We start from the raw sequence: 19,082 nt of genomic DNA, 5'->3' as shown, positions 1-19,082 counted from the left end.
CTCTATGCGTTTCAAAAGCGAGGGGTGAGCAGTGGACTGAGCCGTTGATTGCAATTCGCAACCTCACCACTAGATGCCGCTAACATTTACACACTGCACCTTTAAGTAAAGATCAGTGGCGGCTCGTGACTGCTCTTCCAAGGAGCGCAAATTCAAAATATGTGTTTGTTGCGTCATGTGAACCATGTGCATCACGTGTTTTGTCAAAATACGTGCCTGCTGCACACACGTCAAGACAGTTTATGATAAAAGAGATGCACACGTTAACAAAAATACACGCAAGACTCTCCCTTAACAGTAAACTCTGATTACGCATGAGATAATGCGAGTACCTGGCAAATGCAAGCGTCTCATAAACCCTTTGGATGCGTCTGCAACAGGCACTTATTTTGACAAGACACGTGATGCACACAGGATCTCTCAATGCGCAGAACACATATTTTGAAAAAAAGGAACCACAAACATGACGGGCTTCATACATGTTGTGACGAACTTCGCCTCGAGCGCCCTCGAAAAAGAAGTCACCGGCCGCCACTGGTGAAGATCATGTTCAATTAAGATATTTTGTAAATTTCCATAAATATCAAAAAATATTTATTATTAGTAATAAATCGCTAAGGACTTCATTTGGACAACTTTAAAGGGGATTATTTCAATATTTTGATTTATTTTGCACCCTCAGATTTTTAAAGGAACAGTATGTAGGATTGTGGCCAAAACTGGTATTGCAATCACAAAACTTGTGGCTAAAACTGGTACTGGAATCACACAACTGGGGCCCGTACCATGAAAATGGTTAAACAAACTCAGGGTTACAGGATTAGTTTCAGGTTGACAAAACCAAGCCAATGTGCAGGCCTTGTTGGTAAAAGCTATTTTCATGGTACCCAAAACCCAGGATTTGCACAAACTAATCCTAAACAAAGCTGGCTAACCAACTAAACCAGCTTCATGGTATAGGCCCCTGGTGGCCAATACACAAAATGACAATATAAACATCAGTTGAGGGCTGCAACTCCACTTTTTAAATGACAATATTCTGGCCAGACTACTATTGTCAGTGATATAAGTATTTGAAATGAAAATTATTTCTTAATTGATATAAATTTCTTACATACTGTTCCTTTAAATATTGTATCTCAGCCAAATATTGACCTATCCAAACCATGTATACATTAATGAAAAGCTTATTTATACAGCTTTCATATGATGTAATGATAAATCTCAGCCTCAAATATTGACCCTTTTTACTGTTTTGTTCATGTTGTTTTGTTTGGTACAGGGTCACATATGTGATCTATTGTACTCCTTTCACATATACCTTATTTTTGGACAGCATGGTTTTTGAAATGCACAGAAAAATATGCTAGCGTATGTCAAATTGGGTTACGTAACATAATTTTATATATTTAATTAATGTATTTTTGTGTATTAAAGGGAACAGTTCACAAGACTTTTTAAAGATGTCAAATAAATGTTTGGTGTCCCCAGAGTACATATGTGAAGTTTAAGCTCAAAATATCATATAGATAATTTATTATAGCATGTTAAAATTGCCACTTTTTAGGTGTGAGTAAAAATGTGCCGTTTTGGGTGTGTCCTTAAAAATGCAAATGAGCTGATCTCTGCACTAAATGGCAGTGCTGTGGTTGGATAGTGCAGATTAAGGGGCGGTACAATCCCCTTCTGACATCACAAAAAGAGCCTAATTTCAATGACCTATTTTTTCACATGCTTGCAGAGAATGGTTTACCAAAAATAAGTTACTGGGTTGATCTTTTTCACATTTTCTAGTTTGATAAAAGCACCGGGTAATCAATTATAGCACTTAAACATAAAAAAGTCACATTTTCATGATATATGTCCTTTTTTTTACATGTTTCTATATTTTTGAGACACTATTGTTAAGTTTATGGCAGTTTGTCTAAAGAAAGAAATTGCATTACTTTGCTACTAACTATTGTTTAACTTCTCCAATTAAAAGAATCACAAAAAAAATCAATATATAATACAATACAGTATTTACACTCTATAAAATACTTTTTGGCCCAGTGTTGGGCCAGAAAGGTACAAAACCAGACGTTGGGTTAAATTAACCCAGAAAATGTTTATATTTGACCCAACATTGCTATAAAACTTTAAACTCATCACTTTTTGACCCAACATTTTTTTTTAGAGTGTATTCTTAATAAAGTACAGTCTGAAATGCTTTGTTGTTTCTCCTTTTAACTGATCCTAACAATAAGGCCAGAATGTCACAATTATAAAACAAATTTCGTCATCACCAAACTTATTCTTGCCGTCTCAGCATTTCAGCACGACTACTCCCAATCGACTATAGACTCACTGAAAGTGCAGAAGTTTATTGCCTTTCATCATTACACACTCATTCATGACTCATTATTGTTTAACTTTCATCATAAATTTCTTAATCACTCTGAAGGAAATGTTGTGTTTAACATGACTAAAGTCACTGTAATATGGAACCAAGGACCAAGCTGCATCTTTTTCAATAAGAGAAAAACAAGTCTTTCAGTTTTCGCATCAGGAAATGATTTGCTAAATATGAATGTTTACATGTAACCAAAATGACACACATGTTCAATATGCACACCCCTCTTTTTCCATGTGGGGGCAGTAGCAGTTCTATTATCAATATCAAATTTCATTCAGAGGAAGTGTGTGGATGAGCTTAAACATTTTCAGTCCGTCAGTTCAAGGTAAACCACATTTTCTTTCATCTTTTATGAAAATACTTGAGCTTTTATAACCGCAGGTGCTTTCGTGTGGTATTTTAGGGAGTATTCCCAAACACGCGCATCGTATTCTTTCGGTTTCTACGTCATAATAACAACAACAGATACTGGAAAAACTGCTAACGCGTGGAAACCAAGTAATGTTAGTTATAAAAGGCGCGTATAAACGGTTACAATGTGTTACAGTTTTAAACGCATCGTAAGTGAAAGCGCAAAATGTTGCGCATCAATGATACATGTGCATGTCTTTGTTCTCTTCCGTTTTCGCGCTCGTTCTTGCTGATACAGATGCAATAAATTAAAGTCGGTGTGTTTGTAAATTATTCAGTGTATCGTGTGTATCAATAACATCACATAGTAAATGAATACAACATGTATAATGGCCGTTTCTGTAAACAAATAGACGCATCTCTAGTAGTAATGCATGGTTTGGGAAGTCCCTTACGTTAGATGCAGTTTAAACGACATGGGCTGCATATGAATACAATATGAATATCGAGATGAGTTTGTGCGTAATAAGCGCGTGCATTTATTAACAGTGCACTGTTATGCACGTTTATAATTTAAAGTGTGATCACAAACCACCTGCAGTTTATTAAAAACAACAACTTGCCAATGGCAGTCTCTCGTACATGAAGAGATACCGCTCTCTTCCTTGAGTTGCTGAAGCAAGTAGGAGGGCGTAGTTCAGTCGTATATAAAAAAAAAGATGGCCCCATTTCATTTCCTTCAATATTCATAAGACCAGTGTAATTGCTACTATTTGACAGAGATTCTGGATCTTTATTGTCATCTGTACATTTTTATAAAGATACATTTTTATTTTCTAAATTTATTATAAGACAATGGGGTAGAAGCATGTCAAAACTATAAATTACAAAGACAATACTGTCAGAAAAAATGGTCACAAGCTGTCCCTGGGGCAGTACCCTTTTTAATATAGTATATACACTGCAAAAAAATATTTTCAAGAAAAAAAAATCTTAGTATTTTTGTCTTGTTTTCAGTAAAAGTGTCTGAAGGTTCTTAGATTGGGATGCTTTTTCTTGATGAGCGGAACGACCCAGGAAAGTGATTCTAGTTTTTTAGACCAAAAATATTAAATGTAATTGATTATGTGCATAAAACAAGCAAAAAAAAATCTGCCAATGGGGTAAGCAAAATTTTCTTGAATTTAGTGTTTAAGAAAAATGTTTAAGATTTCTTTGCTTACCCCATTGGCAGATTTTTTAGCTTCTTTTATGCAAAAAATCACTTAAATTTGATATTTTTGGTCTAAAAACTAGACTTATTTTTTTGGGTCGTTTTGCTCAACAAGAAAAAGCATCTTAATTTAAAGGGGACATATCATGAAAATCAGACTTTTTCCATGTTTAAGTGCTATAATTGGGTCCCCAGTTCTTCTAACAACCTAGAAAATGTTAAAAAGATCAACGCAGTAATTTAGTTTTGGTAAGCCATTCTCTGCAAGCATGTGAAAAAATAGGTCATTGAAATTTGGCTCCCCTGTGATGTCAGAAGGGGATAATATCGCCCCTTAATCTGCTATAATAAATTATCTATATTATATTTTGAGCTAAAACTTCACATATGCACTCTGGAAACGCCAGAGATTTATTTAAGATTTTAAAAAAATCTTGTGAAATGTCCCCTTTAAGAATTTTTGGATATTTTTACTGAAAGCAAGACAAAAAAACAAAAAAATTTTCTTAAATCATTTTTTGCAGTGCCCTATAAAAACGACTTAATTACTTAGCATTTGTGTCTTGTTTTCAGTACAAATATCTAAAAATTCTTAAATGAAGTTGCTTTTTCTTGATGAGCAAAATGACCTAAGAAAATAAGTCTAGTTATTAGACAAAATATATTAAATTTAGGTGAATTTGTGCTTAAAACAAGCAAAAATGTCTGCCAATGGGGTAAGAAAAAAATCTAAAAATAAGTTAACGTTTTTAATTTAAATTTAATATATATTGTCTAAAAACTAGACTTCTTTCTTGGGTCAATTTTGCTCATCAAGAAAATGTATCTTAATTTAAAAAAGTTTTATAATTGTACTGAAAACAAGACAAAAATACTAATTAAGAAAGTCATTTTTTTGCAGTGTACAAGTGGTCTATTTAGCCTCAATTTTAATATTTATTTATTACATATTTTTGTATTAGCTTGGCTTCTTTTATGCGTGTTAACATTTTAAACAATGATAAAACATATCAAAAAGTAAAATAAAATAAAATCAACAAGTAAAACAAAAAGGTCTTAAGTAGACTATATTCAATAAGTATCCCTCATCCATATTGTTTTATTTATTGTGGTACCCCTGGTATATACCATTTAGGTACAAATATGTGAAATGTGACAAAAAATCAGACGGTTAATGCATTTTTAATTTATTTAAATTTCATTGAAAATCTCACAAACTATTACAAAAACATGCTAATCTTTAATTAATCTTTTGTTACAGGTAGTCCTCACATCACTGTTCAATGATAAGAAGCAATGGGTGGACCAGTAGATGGCACCAGGCTTATTCAGAGTCTAAAGCCTCGTCTTATAGATGCCCTAATGGAAGATGCGGATTTTGTCCTGCAACATTGCCATTCCCTAAACATACTGTCCAATAATGAATACAACAATATCAAAGACATTAATAACCGATCAAAGCAGGTTCGGGATATCCTGGATTATGTGATTCACAAAGGCAATAAAAGTGCACTGGAATTCCTGAGGTTGCTGAGAAGACCAGACATGCAAGACACATTTCCAAAACTAGAGGTGCTTCAAGACCTGTCAATCAACAAACGAAAAGCCCCAAAATCTATAGGTATGACAACCAACACATGAACACTGTAAATCAGATAATGTAAAGTTAAATCAATATTGTAATAGTATGATGTATTGTTTAGATTACATATTATTTATCTTTTCAGAAACAACAGCAAAAAGAAAAACAGAGCTGGAAAACAATGTTCTCAGCGAGCAGCCGTGCATGAGCAGTGAGTCACGCCTGTTTTGCATCTTTCATGATAGCCTCCTTTCCAAACTGCAGCCTCATTTTGATTTCCATAACTTCTCTCCTGCAGATTCCAGAATGGTGACAGAGAAGGAGATGATGAAGGTCGCCGGATGCATTGGGAACAGCTGGAGGGAGGTGGGCATCATGGCACTGGAAATGAGCACCACTACTCTTCAACAGATCGAGGAGGATTACAAATTACACAAAGAACGCGTTTTTGCCATGTTGCGACGATGGAGCATGCGCGAGAGGGATGGGGCCACGGCATCCTGTCTCTATAACCTCTTAACCCAAGAGGAGAACTGCGTGGACCCCCGGAATATAAACTTTTTGCTGGAAAACAACTGAGGCCTGTGAGAGCACTCATGAATGAAAGTAGCACTTAGACACCACTAGAGGGAGCTATAACTGCTAGACAGTTACAATAGATAATGTTTACTGCTTTGTGTTTGTTGTTTTTTTGTGTTGTTCGTTTAATTAAGGGCATATTAAAGTACGATATAAGCTCAAGCGCAGCAGCTTAGAATATCAAGCGGGTATTTCAGATGGTTCTTAATGTTTAAACTTTTGTTTAGACATTGTTTGCTTAAATTAAGTCTTTTATTGTGTGATCCATAATTTCTTTTTAAAGGAGGCATGACTGAAATAACCAGTTGAGCTGTGTGTGTAGCGTTTTTGTGTTTCTGTTTGCCTCTTGGCATTATTCCAGGATATTTTTTGTTTCCATAATTTTCACATGAGGTCAATTACCATGTACATTCCTGTTTTTAAGATGTGTTTGCACTATCTGTACATGTATTTCATGATATAGCTTTTTCTCAGGTGAACCTGCTTTGTACTATGGCGTCTCAGCTTTAATTTGCAAAACTATACATTTCCTTTTTTCCAAGAAAAACAAATGTAAAAGCTTTATATCAAGTTTTAAACTTAAAATTCAATTCAGTGAACAGATAAGAAAAGCCTTATGTTCATCAGGAGTTTAAAAAGATTTTATGTTCCAACAGAGACCGCTATCTGGCAACATTACAACGACCTTTGGTCTCTCGGCAAGTATCACGTTGTTTCACCCTGATGTATTTTCACCCGGGTGGTTCACCCGTGTTCACCCTTGTTCACCCTTGTTTTGCATGCCAAGCAGGTGATGGGTTTAGAGGTGGAGCTTTGTACAATTCCATTGCACAGGCTGGTCATTACACATTTTATTTTACTTTGGAATTATAAACCATTTTTAACATTGCAACCAGATACGAGAGCCTTCATTTCAATGTCAAATCATGCTTTAATTAATTAAAAAAAAAAAAGATTTGTGTATTCTTCCCTCCATTGTAGCTAATAATGTTTTGCTCTTGTGTTTTGTATATGATTTAGGTTACAGGTGATGGGATCATTTTATGTAAAAGAAAATAAAAATAATTATTTTCATTATGGGATTTAAGTTTAACCTAGAAAGGTTTATTTTTGATATTTGTTTAAGTCTTGTTTGTTGTTTTATAAGCTTGAGCTCATAAAATCTGCCTCTTGGAATATTCTCAATGTGAATAAATGACTCTGATATACTCCTAATCTCCCACTATTTTCATCATGTCATCATGTCTAATTCCGATTCACGGTGTTCAGTTTTGGTGTAAAGGTTTTGGCACTCCTAAATACTTCTAAGGTGCTAAATGTCATCTTTAGTGATTTTTCCTTAAGTAAAGTAGTCGAGCATATCTTGAAGGATATTTGCATACAAATATTTCCTGTTTCCTTAGGTGCTTTCTATCAGATATCAGATTGCTTTTGATCCATACATGCAAAGCCTTTTTGAACCCGGGGACATTCCATTCAATCTTGTGAGTGAGTGTGTGGGGGATCATTGCACAATTGGACAAACATAGGAGGGGGGGATATATCTTTAATCAGTAAATGTAAAGTCTAATGTCAACTTAGAACAACACTGTTCAATATCTTCCAAACTTTGCATTGTCCTTTTCTTTTAGGCATCACAACTATTACCATATTTTCAGTCTTGTTGGTTATTGGGATGTTGATCTCATTTGCATAATTTTACAGACGTCGTGTCTATAACTCACCTCATCATCAGATGAGATGCAGGACGCCCTCAGTAAATAGTGCAGACAACATATCAAATATACTTTGTAAATATCTTCAGCAAATATTATTTGAAACCACCATGAATAATAACGATGTTACCTAAAATATTTTCTTAAAATAGCATATAAGTGGACTACTGGTACTAGAAAGACATGTTATAAGTTAAAGATTGATTTTTGTTGACACACCCACATCACTTTAATCCAATTAGACTGTCACTTCAATGAGGATATGTGTGCGCATGCACATATATATGCTGGACTCTAGAGGTCTACTGTGCAACATCACATACAGTAGACACTTCATGAACTGAGTAGAAGGAAAATACATCACAATGAATTCATCTGTATCTAAAGGTGAGACGTTTTCTTTATGTTATATAATGCATGCATGCATGCATGCTTGAAGTTTTCTTTCATATGCACTGCATTTCTTGATTTTGCTGATGCATGCATTCATGACGTGTTCTTTCATATACATTCTTTTCTCAGTTTTGCTGCACGTTGCATTTTGGCACTGATGATGCTGCAATACTGTAACTGTTACTGTACAAGCTCGTGTGCGCGTGCAAAGTGAGGGGAAAAGTTGCAGGGGCTCGGGGTGGACATATTTAAGTTTGACACAAAGGCGCATTGTAAAGAGTGCAAGGCAAAAGTTGCAACATGATGCCTGTTCGAGCACAGTTGAATATTTGGAAGCAAAGAACTTCATTGTTTGTCGAGCAAAAATATGTCTTGCTTAAGATTGTTTGATTCTGAGGATTAGCAAAGGTTTGCATATTTTAGCTAAATCTCTCATTTTCTCTGAGACAGCTTGCGCCGGTGTCATATTTCCACTTTTCAGCAGGAAAAAGTTAAAGAATTGGGGCGTTGCGTTGATGACGTTTCTCTATACTGTGATTGGTACCTCATATGCTTGGTGTATAACACTTAAGTAACAACAAAAGACTCAAACATAAGGCTAGAATTATAAAATAAAATAGTAGCAATTGGGATATTGGATATTAAATTCTGACTGAATTAGATGCTTTGGAAGAAATGAGTTCGTTGCTAGGCAGCCGTAAACATCATTGCGCGTGGATAATAGTTTTTTTTATTTAACATTTATTATTATTATTATTATTATTATTATTGTTACTGTTAATATTTTAATGTATTAATTTCATTTTTTGATATTTATTTTAGTAGTCTATTCTATATTTAATTTTAATAACGTCGTTTTAAAAACACTTCTGTACTGAAAAAAAGCTAAAACCAGCATAAACTGGTAAGCTGGTTTTAATTGGTCTCCCAGCATTGTTTTAGCTGGTTTAGCTGTTGTAGCAAGCTGGTCAAGTTAGACTTAACTGGTCAGGCTGGAAGACCAGCTGACCCACCAGCTTGCCCAGCTTTGCCATGCTGGGAAAACCAGCTTAAACCAGCTGCTACCTTAAACCAGCTACCAGCGTATGCTGGTTTTAGTATCTCAGTTATAAAAGTATAGTAGAAAATATGTTTAAAAGTCGAAACACAGAAGCACTAAAAAATATCAAAAATTGTTTAAAAGTCTAAAATTATTTTTTTGGAACTTCTGTGGGACGACTTTTGTATGGCCTGTATTTCTCAAGTACCCACCCAGTTGAAGTGCGTGATATTGTTTTGGTAAATATGTAGTAACCTTTAATGTTTTTTGGGGGCTTTTCAACCCAGCATTGGGTCAAAAAGGGACAAAACCATAATATTACACTTTCTTAAAAAAACTGACCCAAAATGTTTATGTCGTTCTTTATTCAGTCGAAAAGAAATGAAGTTTTTTAAGAGAAAACATTTTAGGATTTTTCTCAACTGAATAAACTTTATTGGTCCTCAACAGTTTACAGTTTAAATGCAGTTTTTTTTCAGTTTCAACAAAGCATCAAAGGGCTCTAGCGCTCTTACATAATGTGTAAGCACGTCAAAAAGGTCACGTGTCAAAAATATGAAACGCATTTGCGGACCATTTTACACAATAAACTGCCACAAGGACATTTATTAGTATCATTCCACATACAACAATGTCGAAACTATAGACACTAAAAAAGATGGACGTAGTTTGACGTCACCCATAGGTGTCTAAAGATCGTAATTTGAAGCCGAAATTAGCCAATAGTAGGCGGTTGATGAATTGCAGTTTAAATCACTTCTTTATTGGTTTCATCAGAGAGATTTGAATGTTGCCTCTTTATCGAAACAACCCTTTTTCTCCACTTGTAAACACTGGGGTGGTAGTTTTGCATACCTCATGTGTGACCCTTCGACGTGCTTACACATTACGTATGGTCGCTCTGGCGCGTCACACGGCTGGTGCAAGATGAGATGTTGTGGTTTAAAAGTGCATATTTTTTATTTTTCTTGCAGAAAATGACAATCATGCCTCGGGTGAAACTGTGTTGAACTGCAATTCTAAACTGCATTTTAACTGTAAACTGTTCCAATAAACTGGTCCAATAAAGTCTATTAAATTGTTTAAAAAACATATTTTGGGGTTGAAACCACCCACCCATGTAAAATCACAACCCAGTGGCTTGGTTTGTACCTTTTGACCCAAAGATCTAAGCCTATGATTAAAATACAGTATGGTTACTAGAAAACCCTGGTTAAAGTGTCAACACATTTTTTTAGATGTTAACAGATACGTGTTGTTGCACAATAATACAGACAGTAATACCTGTCACAAATTATGAATGCAGATTACGAATGCACGTCACTGTTTTTTTAGCATTATTCATGAGAAACGACCTGTCTTACCCAATCACTGCGCCGTGATTTGCACGAGCTATTGCAGTATTTATGCGTGCAAAGTGTCACTAGTGTCATCACTCGGTGTTGTTGTTTAACTTATAGTCATGGCTCGTGCATTGTTCAGTGCAACACAAAAGTGTTATTTTCGTTTCCCCGCGACGCGACCAGATGTGAAGTTTGGGTGCAATGTGCTGGTTTGCGGTGGCCCTCAAACACACACGGAAAATATGTTTGTAAGGAACATTTTTACCGGACACTTTTGTGAATTGGGGACTAGTACAATTCGGTTTCGCAGATCGTCTTCTTTTGAAGAAAGACGCCATACAGGTTAGTTTGTATTGATAGAAGTGTTCACAAACAATACTGTAAGTACGTCAGAGTTTTTATTAAAGATAAACTTTAAATAGTTATTTCATCTGGTTCGTCTTCACCTTCCCCTGTATGCACGTGAGGGTCCAAAGGTTCAAAGTGATAAGGCAGTGGACTTGAATTGTAATTATTCTGATCACAGTTGACACACCCAGACGCTGCTCTCGGGATCACTTTCCATCCCTCGACTGGCCGTTTCTCAATCAAAAGGCTGCTTGCAGCCTCCGGAGGTCGCATATGCAGGCTGCATACGTCATCAAGCTTTAGCATTACATTTGCAAGTCATAAGCATATTACAACTATTTAAGATTAACAAAATATAATAGTCAACTTTATAATTGTTAATATTCTAAAATTAAGATATAGATATGCAGCCTTCCGACTGAGAAACGGCCACTTTGTATGTTGACATTAGGTGTGTTCGATTTATGCAGCTCTGAATAACTGACAGGCGGATTACGTCAAAGTACCGCGAGAGCGAGTCGAAATTAGACTACTCCGTAAGATTTCTCGAATCGCTCTCGCGGTAGTTTGACGTCATCCGCCTGTCGGTTCTTGCGGCGCCGAATAAAGAATGCGCTGCTAAAACAGGGACGTTTCATGAGACTTTAATGCATTGTTTAACAATGTAATCATGTTTAATTGGTTGTTAAACCATGGTCAATTTTGTAAGGGTTATTAACTTACTGATCTATGATAATAGATGTTCTATGAATTTCACAGAGTATACGAATGGCCATGTCCACATTGAAGATTCCTATGATTCAGATGGGACGTTGTTCCTTACCGAGTCTTTCAAAGTGATTGTGGAGGAGATACTTCACAAGGGAACTGACATAAAAGAGAAGGTTAAGAGTTTATCAACTAATTTATCAACTTTTGTTTCTTCCTATCTTATCTTGTATCTTGAGGTCATAAGTGTTTGTGTGTCTATTACATCCACAGGTGTGTGAGTGGAAAGATCCAGATCAGCTAAGATCTCTACTGGATCTGGAGCTTAGGGATCATGGAGAATCTCACAAACAGTTACTGAAAAGGGTGAAGGATGTGGCGAAATACAGCGTTAAAACTTGTACGTCACATTCATCAGTGATGTACTGATGCTGGTTTTCAATGGTTGTTTCTTAACCACTACATCACTGAATGCAACTTGTAATAAGTCTTTTTTTGATGATAGGTCATCCTCGGTTCTTCAATCAGCTGTTTGCTGGTGTAGACTACCATGCATTGACGGGACGGTTCCTCACTGAGACGCTCAACACCAGCCAGTACGTCATGATGAAGTTGTTTTAGAAGATCTCTAGTTCATACAGTATATACATTGCAAGTGCTTTAATCTGTTCATCAGCAAAAATGTCAAATTGCAAAAAAACAAGCACTGCATTAATCTAACACTTTGAGTAAACTGTAAACTGTTACTCTTTGATGCAGTAGTTTTCCATTAAACTCATACTGTCATAGTAATAAGTAACCTATCTGCACTTGAACTTATCAGATGGTATCATATGACAACACACAAAGCTGCTGGTTTTCGCTGAAATGTTAAGATTCAAAAGCATGCATATATCATGGCCAATAGACATTATACTATAGTGTGAGATGTCATTACAGATATACTTATGAAGTGGCTCCAGTGTTTGTCCTGATGGAGGAGGAGGTGCTTAGGAAGCTTCGATCTCTGGTTGGATGGTCAGAAGGAGATGGAATATTTTGTCCAGGTGGATCATTATCCAACATGTACGCCATGAGTACTGCACGATACTGGGCCTTCCCCAATGTGAAGACACAAGGATTGTGGGCCATACCGCGCCTGGCCATATTTACATCACAGCAGGTACAATAAAGAGTTTTTAAAGGGCCCTTAAAAGAATATTTCACCCCAAAATACACATTTTTTACTCTATTTCCATCCCGGATCTTTAAATAATTTTATGTTAAAATGACAACATTTTATCTTTGTAAACCAGACTTAAAATGCTGGGACTCAAATCTTACATAAGCCCTTTTCACACAGAGATTACGGAAAATAAACGGAAAATGCATCTGGGATTTTTCCGAGATTGTTTGGTTTGTGGTTCATTTACAGTGCCAATGATTTTCCAGAATTTCTGCGTGCATTCATACACAAACATAAAGACACGTGACATATTTAAAGTCCTGCACTTTGCTAATTATTTGTGATTTCTCCCTTGAGAAACCACGCGCCTGCATTTTTGTTTATAGCCTCTTTCACACAGTAATTCTGGTAAATTACCTTGAATTTACCAGAATGAATTTACCAGTAAATACAAAAATGTGCTGTTCACACATGCAGTGACGTTCCGTCTTTTTACCAGTAAGACATCATTCACACATCAGTATCAAAATACCGGTAAACTCGGAGAGAAAGCGGAAGTTACCTGTGGCGCCCGGCCGGCGAGCTCCGTCCGTGTCGTATTTGTAAACGGCGGGTTATGACTTAATATCCACGGTCCGTATTTTGTTGTTTTCACATCTGTGGCAAACGGTCGCGAAGTTGCTCGTGACCAAACAACATTGCGTTAGGCGGCGTCAAACGGAACCTGCGCGTTTGCACATTAGGCTTCACAGATGGTGTGCTAAGGACGTCGGCAATTTGCCAATTAGATGGTAAGCTGTTTTAAACAACTTTGGTGAAGAAATGTGGATGTTAACTTCAGGTGTGCTCGACTTTTATGCAACATGTGTGTGGAAACGTCCGTAAACAGTCTGGGGGAAACCGCGTCACCTGTATAAAAAACTTTCTGATTGGCCCGCCCGATCTGTCAGCGCGGTCTGACGTCATCTAAATGCCGGTAATGCTATATTTTTCGTTCACACACAGCGCTTACCGGCAAATTACCGTTAATCTTACAACCTGTCTTACTGGTAAATTGGGAGCACTGATTTACCAGAAAGGTTCTGTTCACACATGACATGTTAACTGCAATTTACCAGTAAATTAAACTGGTACTGCAATCACACAACTGGTGGCCAATACACAACATGACAACATAAACATCAGTTAAGGGCTGCAACTCCACTTTTTAAATAAAAATATCCTGGCCAGACCACTGTTGTCAGTGATATAAGTATTTGAAATGAAAATGATTTCTTAATGTCTAGTGACATATCAGGGCCATTTTATGATTAATTCATATACATTTCTAATATACTGTTCCTTTAAATCCCTGTATCAAAGAGCTGAACCATAACTTCTTGTTGCGATGACACGCGTCCTCACTACGGCATGCCCCTTACCGCATTGTTTCTGCGTCTTGTTCACTTCACACAGAAGGCTTTCCATGAATGTTACGGGGTTCCTCTTTATGGGAGAGATCCCAAAACATTTACGGGATGGGTTTGTGTTTACACAGAATTTTACAATACAATTTTACGGAAACGGAACAATTTTACGGAAATATTCTGAGACCAAAGTGCTGTGTGAATGGGGTTAAATGGGGAGTATTTTTATTATCTAATTTTTTTCTTCCAGAGTCATTACTCCATGATGAAGGCAGCTGCTTTTCTTGGTATTGGGACAGAGAATGTTTTTGTCGTGAAGGCGGATGAGAGGTATGCAAGTTTTTTTTTTTTTTAGCACGTGTCAGGAAACCACCGATTCACTACATCATATTCTGCTTCTTGTTACATCATAGGGGCAGCATGATACCAGAGGATCTGGAGGCAAAAATCGTACTGGCAAAATCCCAAGTAAATATACGAATTACCACATAACCAATATGGTAAATTGAAGCATTATGTGTGTGTTAGGATTTTTTTTTTTTAAATTGAAAAAGCAATAAGCTGGAATTAAATCTACAGTCATCATTTATTTACCTTCATCTCGTTCCAAACACTTTTCTTTTTTCTCCGTAAAAAGGAGATTTTTGGCTCATCTCCTCATATTGGTTTGGAACAACATGAGGTTGAGTAAATGATGACAGAAGTTTAATTTTTGCATGAATTATTCCTTTAAGTATCTAAAAGCCGAAGGTTAACATTGCTTTCCAATGTGTTTCCTTCAGGATGCTGTGCCATTTTTTGTCAATGCCACAGCAGGCACCACAGTGCAGGGCGCCTTTGATCCTCTGAACCGAATCGCTGACATAAGCAAAAGAAACGGCATCTGGATGCATGTTGACGTATGTATAGCCTTACGTAACATTTACGCAATACAGTCAAGTCACTGCTTGTCTATGCATACATGCTTGTGCCTCAACTCTATACTGTCTGTAGGTACGCTGTTGTATGCACTTAAACTCTAGACATTTAGCTTTCCAAAATATACAATCTGGATCCCATCCTCTCTCATTTACAGGCTGCATGGGGTGGAAGCGTGCTGTTCTCCAAAAAACACAGACATCTGGTCTCTGGAATCGAAAGGTTTGAACTCAATGCACTATGAGCTGACAGAACAAGGCCTCTGGGAAATAGTTTTAGCATTCATTTTGAACAAAATCTAGACTTTAGTGTTTGCCAAAAATGTGTACCCCTTTTTTCTGGACTCATGGATGACAGTGACACAAAGTATACTATATAAATCTAGCATTTATAGAGTGGAACCATGTTTACCATTTACGATTTATGCTGGCGTTTTGCCTGTGAGAAGTACAACTTATTCAGAATGACAAAGGGAACCATTGTCTTGAAAGAAAGAATGGCTTGTCTTTCACTGTATCATTTCTGTATCAGAGCCAACTCTGTGACCTGGAACCCCCACAAAATGCTTCTCGCTGGCCTGCAGTGCTCTGTGGTTTTGTTTAGAGATACCACGGTAAGAACGTTTTGTGAAATTTAGCATTTCATTGTCTTTAAATGACAAGTCTATATTGCAGGGTTCCCACGGGTCCTTGAAATCTTTGAAAGTTTGTGAATCTGGGAAAACATTCAAGGCCCTGGGAAGTTTTTAAAAATATACATACATAGATACAGGTCATTGAAAGTGCTTGAATCTATAAAATCCTAATCAATAAAAATTCTAGACTTTTTAAGCACACGTGCTAAACTGTTTGCTTTAAATGCTTGTATCTTCTGTATGTGAATGTTGATTCATACCAAAATGCTTTTTTTTGTGTTTGACACATGAAAACCTCCAGGGTTACGTATGTAACTGTTGTTCCCTGAGAAGGGGATGAGACGCTGCATCTCCCTTGCCATACTTCTTGTATCCCTGTAATGCCGTCTTTGGCAATATTTCAGATAGCGATATACTTCCTGGATCCCGCATCACCCTGTCTTTGTCGTTAAGCCTCACCATTGATTGAATTTAATATACACATTCAGATGCACTTACCCCTGGAGGCGTCCCCAAAGTGTCACCGCAGTGACGCAGCGCGAGTTCCCTCAAAAGGGAACTGTAACACTGTATCTTAAAAGGTAACACGATGTAACCTTGCTCTCGCTTAAAATATGTGTCCCCATATTTAGTCCTTGAATTTGAGGGTATTGGACCTGGAAAATCCTTGAAAAGTCCTTGAATTTGAAGTTAACTGAGGTGTGGGAACCCTGATATTGTCATTGTAAATAACTTACAGTAATCAGTCAAATATAAGTTGTGTTTTTTTTACTTATTAGTAACTATTGTAAACATAGCAGATTGACATGCTCACATACAGTACAGAGTGTGCACTTGCCAAGTAGTACCAACCAAAGTTTTTATTACTCTGAATACAATTTTGCATATGCAATTTTATCCCCATAGGATCTGCTGATGCAGTGTCACAGTTCCAAAGCAACTTACTTGTTCCAACAAGACAAGTTTTACGATACAAGCCTAGACACGGGAGACAAATCTATCCAGTGTGGCCGTAAGGTGGATTGTTTGAAGCTTTGGTTGATGTGGAAGGCAATTGGATCGCATGGATTTGCAGAGCGTGTAGACAAGGCATTTTCCCTTGCAAGGTATTGGTGCACTTGTATGTTTTTGAGTAATAAATAATAATTTAATAAAATAAATAATTAAAAAAAAGTTTTTATGTTGCATTTTGTGATTATTCTGTAAATTTCCTATCGTAAATATATCACAAATCTATTTATCATTAGTAATATGTGTTGCTAAGGACTTAATTTGGACAACTTTAAAGGCGATTTTCTCAGATTCTCTGCCAAATATTGCCCTATCCAACCATACATCAATGGAATACTTATTTATACAACTTTACGAAAATGTATAAATCTATATTTTAAAAAAATGACCCTTATGACTGGTTTTGTGGTCCAGGGTCACATATACAGTATGTGAGGGATTGTGGACTTTCAGCACTCTTTATTTGTGATTCGAACTAGGTATTTAGTGGCAGAAATGAAGAAGAGGGAAAATTTTCAGCTGGTTTCTGAGGTAATGTACTGTATGCAATCCTGCAGTGTGCTTCTTTATGTAAAAATATATTATACATGGTTGTGAATGTATATGTGATTGATGTTTTTACTAACAGAGGCAGTTTGTGAACGTCTGTTTCTGGTATATACCACCCAGTCTGAGAGGGAAAGAGAACAGCACAGATTACCAGGAAAAACTATCAAAGGTTGGTTTTGTTTACATGTGCACATACTGACAAAAATATTAAGGATTTTTTTCGTACAACAATCCTAATATCATTCTCAATCTTCACCACCAGGTGGCACCAATCATCAAAGAAAGAATGGTGAAATGTGGAACAACGATGGTGGGCTACCAGCCCATGGAGGGATACGTCAACTTCTTCCGGATGGTTGTTGTTTCTCCTCAGCTCACCACTAAAGACATGGATTTCTTTCTTAATGAGATAGAGAGACTAGGCAAAGACCTGTAATTAGTTTAAATATGTATATTGCCTTGTAGTAGCTATTTTTACATCCACTTTTGAATTGAACAATTGTAAAAAAAAACAAAAAACGTAGGAATCCTTAGAGGTCAATTAATCCTGCATTATAATAAGCTTAGATATATGAAGGGGAAGTACATAAAGTACTCACTGATAGATGATAGTGTGTCCATTAACTAATGCACAACACACTGTGCTATATTTTTAAAGGGGACATATCATGAAAATCTGGCTTTTTCCATGTTTAAGTGCTTTAATTGGGTCCACCTAGAAAATTAAAAAAGAACAACCCAGTAACTTAGTTTTGGTAAACCATTCTCTGCAAGCATGTGAAAAAAGGTCAATGAAATTTGGCTTCCTTTGTGATGTCAGAATGTGATAATACTGCCCCTTAATCTGCACTATCCAACCACGGCACTGCCATTTAGTGCAGAGATCAGCTCATTTGCATTTAAAAGGACACCCAAAATCAGCACATTTTTGCTCACACTTACAAAGTGGCAATTTTAACATGTTATAATAAATTATCTATATGATACTTTAAGCTAAAACATCACATATGTACTCTGGGGACGCCAAAGATTTATTTGTTCTTAAAAAAAAGTCTTGTGAAACGTCTCCTTTAAATATAGGACATGCTTTTGAAGTCAATGGATCTAATAGATTCTTATTCATATAAAAATGACAATCATTGTTTGAGTTGCTGTAAGTGATTTAAACCATGTTAATTAGACTCCTTCTTTCCAATGTATCGTAACAGAGACATTTTATACATGGTATTAAATTAATAATATTTTAACAACACATTTAAGTGTTATGTTTAAATATGCAATAGCTTTTTCAAAGTTAACATTTTATAACATTTGTCTTTGTCTGTTGTTTAATTTTTGATACAATTGACAATTCCTGTTATTTTATTATAATGCTTTGTCCGATGTCCTATTTTTATTTTGTGTTGTTGTCCACATTTTGAAGCATATGGCATGTCGTCAATTATTTCTTACATATAAGCATGTGACTCTTTCTGTGAAATCCAGGCAAAAGTCTCATAATCTAAATTTGAATTTCAATTACATCAATCAATATTAAAGAGATTAAGATTATATTTTCACAGTATGATCTTTATATTATATAACATGATTTTATGTAAAAAATTATATCCCAAAAATTACTTTATCTGTTTTTTTCCTAAACCGGGTCATTGTTCATAGACTTTTTCAATTGTGGCTCAACACATGTTCAAATAGTTGTGTTTAAAATCCTTTATTAAAGGGAATCTTGCCTC

At 36.1% G+C, this 19,082-nt stretch overlaps 2 protein-coding genes across 3 annotated transcripts; both read left to right on the top strand.

Moving 5' to 3' along the window:
- The first annotated feature begins 2,588 nt into the window (after nucleotides 1–2,588).
- On the top strand, nucleotides 2,589–7,328 carry LOC129431370 (uncharacterized). Its single transcript, XM_055189232.2, has 4 exons — nucleotides 2,589–2,720; nucleotides 5,221–5,580; nucleotides 5,687–5,752; nucleotides 5,840–7,328. The coding sequence occupies exons 2-4, from the start codon at nucleotides 5,256–5,258 to the stop codon at nucleotides 6,118–6,120; spliced, it is 672 nt and encodes a 223-aa protein (XP_055045207.2). The 5' UTR covers nucleotides 2,589–2,720; nucleotides 5,221–5,255; the 3' UTR covers nucleotides 6,121–7,328.
- Nucleotides 7,329–8,065: 737 nt separating this feature from the next.
- On the top strand, nucleotides 8,066–18,599 carry csad (cysteine sulfinic acid decarboxylase). 2 transcript variants are annotated; one of them, XM_055189223.2, is made up of 14 exons: nucleotides 8,066–8,222; nucleotides 11,718–11,842; nucleotides 11,940–12,066; nucleotides 12,172–12,262; nucleotides 12,606–12,828; nucleotides 14,488–14,567; nucleotides 14,651–14,705; nucleotides 15,020–15,136; nucleotides 15,313–15,377; nucleotides 15,687–15,768; nucleotides 16,696–16,895; nucleotides 17,280–17,331; nucleotides 17,429–17,518; nucleotides 17,612–18,599. In XM_055189223.2, the coding sequence occupies exons 1-14, from the start codon at nucleotides 8,201–8,203 to the stop codon at nucleotides 17,783–17,785; spliced, it is 1,503 nt and encodes a 500-aa protein (XP_055045198.2). In that variant the 5' UTR covers nucleotides 8,066–8,200; the 3' UTR covers nucleotides 17,786–18,599. The 2 variants fall into 2 exon arrangements, with proteins under 2 accessions (XP_055045198.2, XP_055045197.2); XM_055189222.2 differs by lacking the exon at nucleotides 8,066–8,222 and adding an exon at nucleotides 10,674–10,952.
- Nucleotides 18,600–19,082: the final 483 nt, after the last annotated feature.

The sequence above is a fragment of the Misgurnus anguillicaudatus genome, chromosome 13 (genome assembly GCF_027580225.2).
Source record: "Misgurnus anguillicaudatus chromosome 13, ASM2758022v2, whole genome shotgun sequence".
NCBI classification, from domain to species: Eukaryota; Metazoa; Chordata; class Actinopteri; order Cypriniformes; family Cobitidae; genus Misgurnus; species Misgurnus anguillicaudatus.
This window is presented reverse-complemented; position numbering and strand designations above follow the sequence as displayed.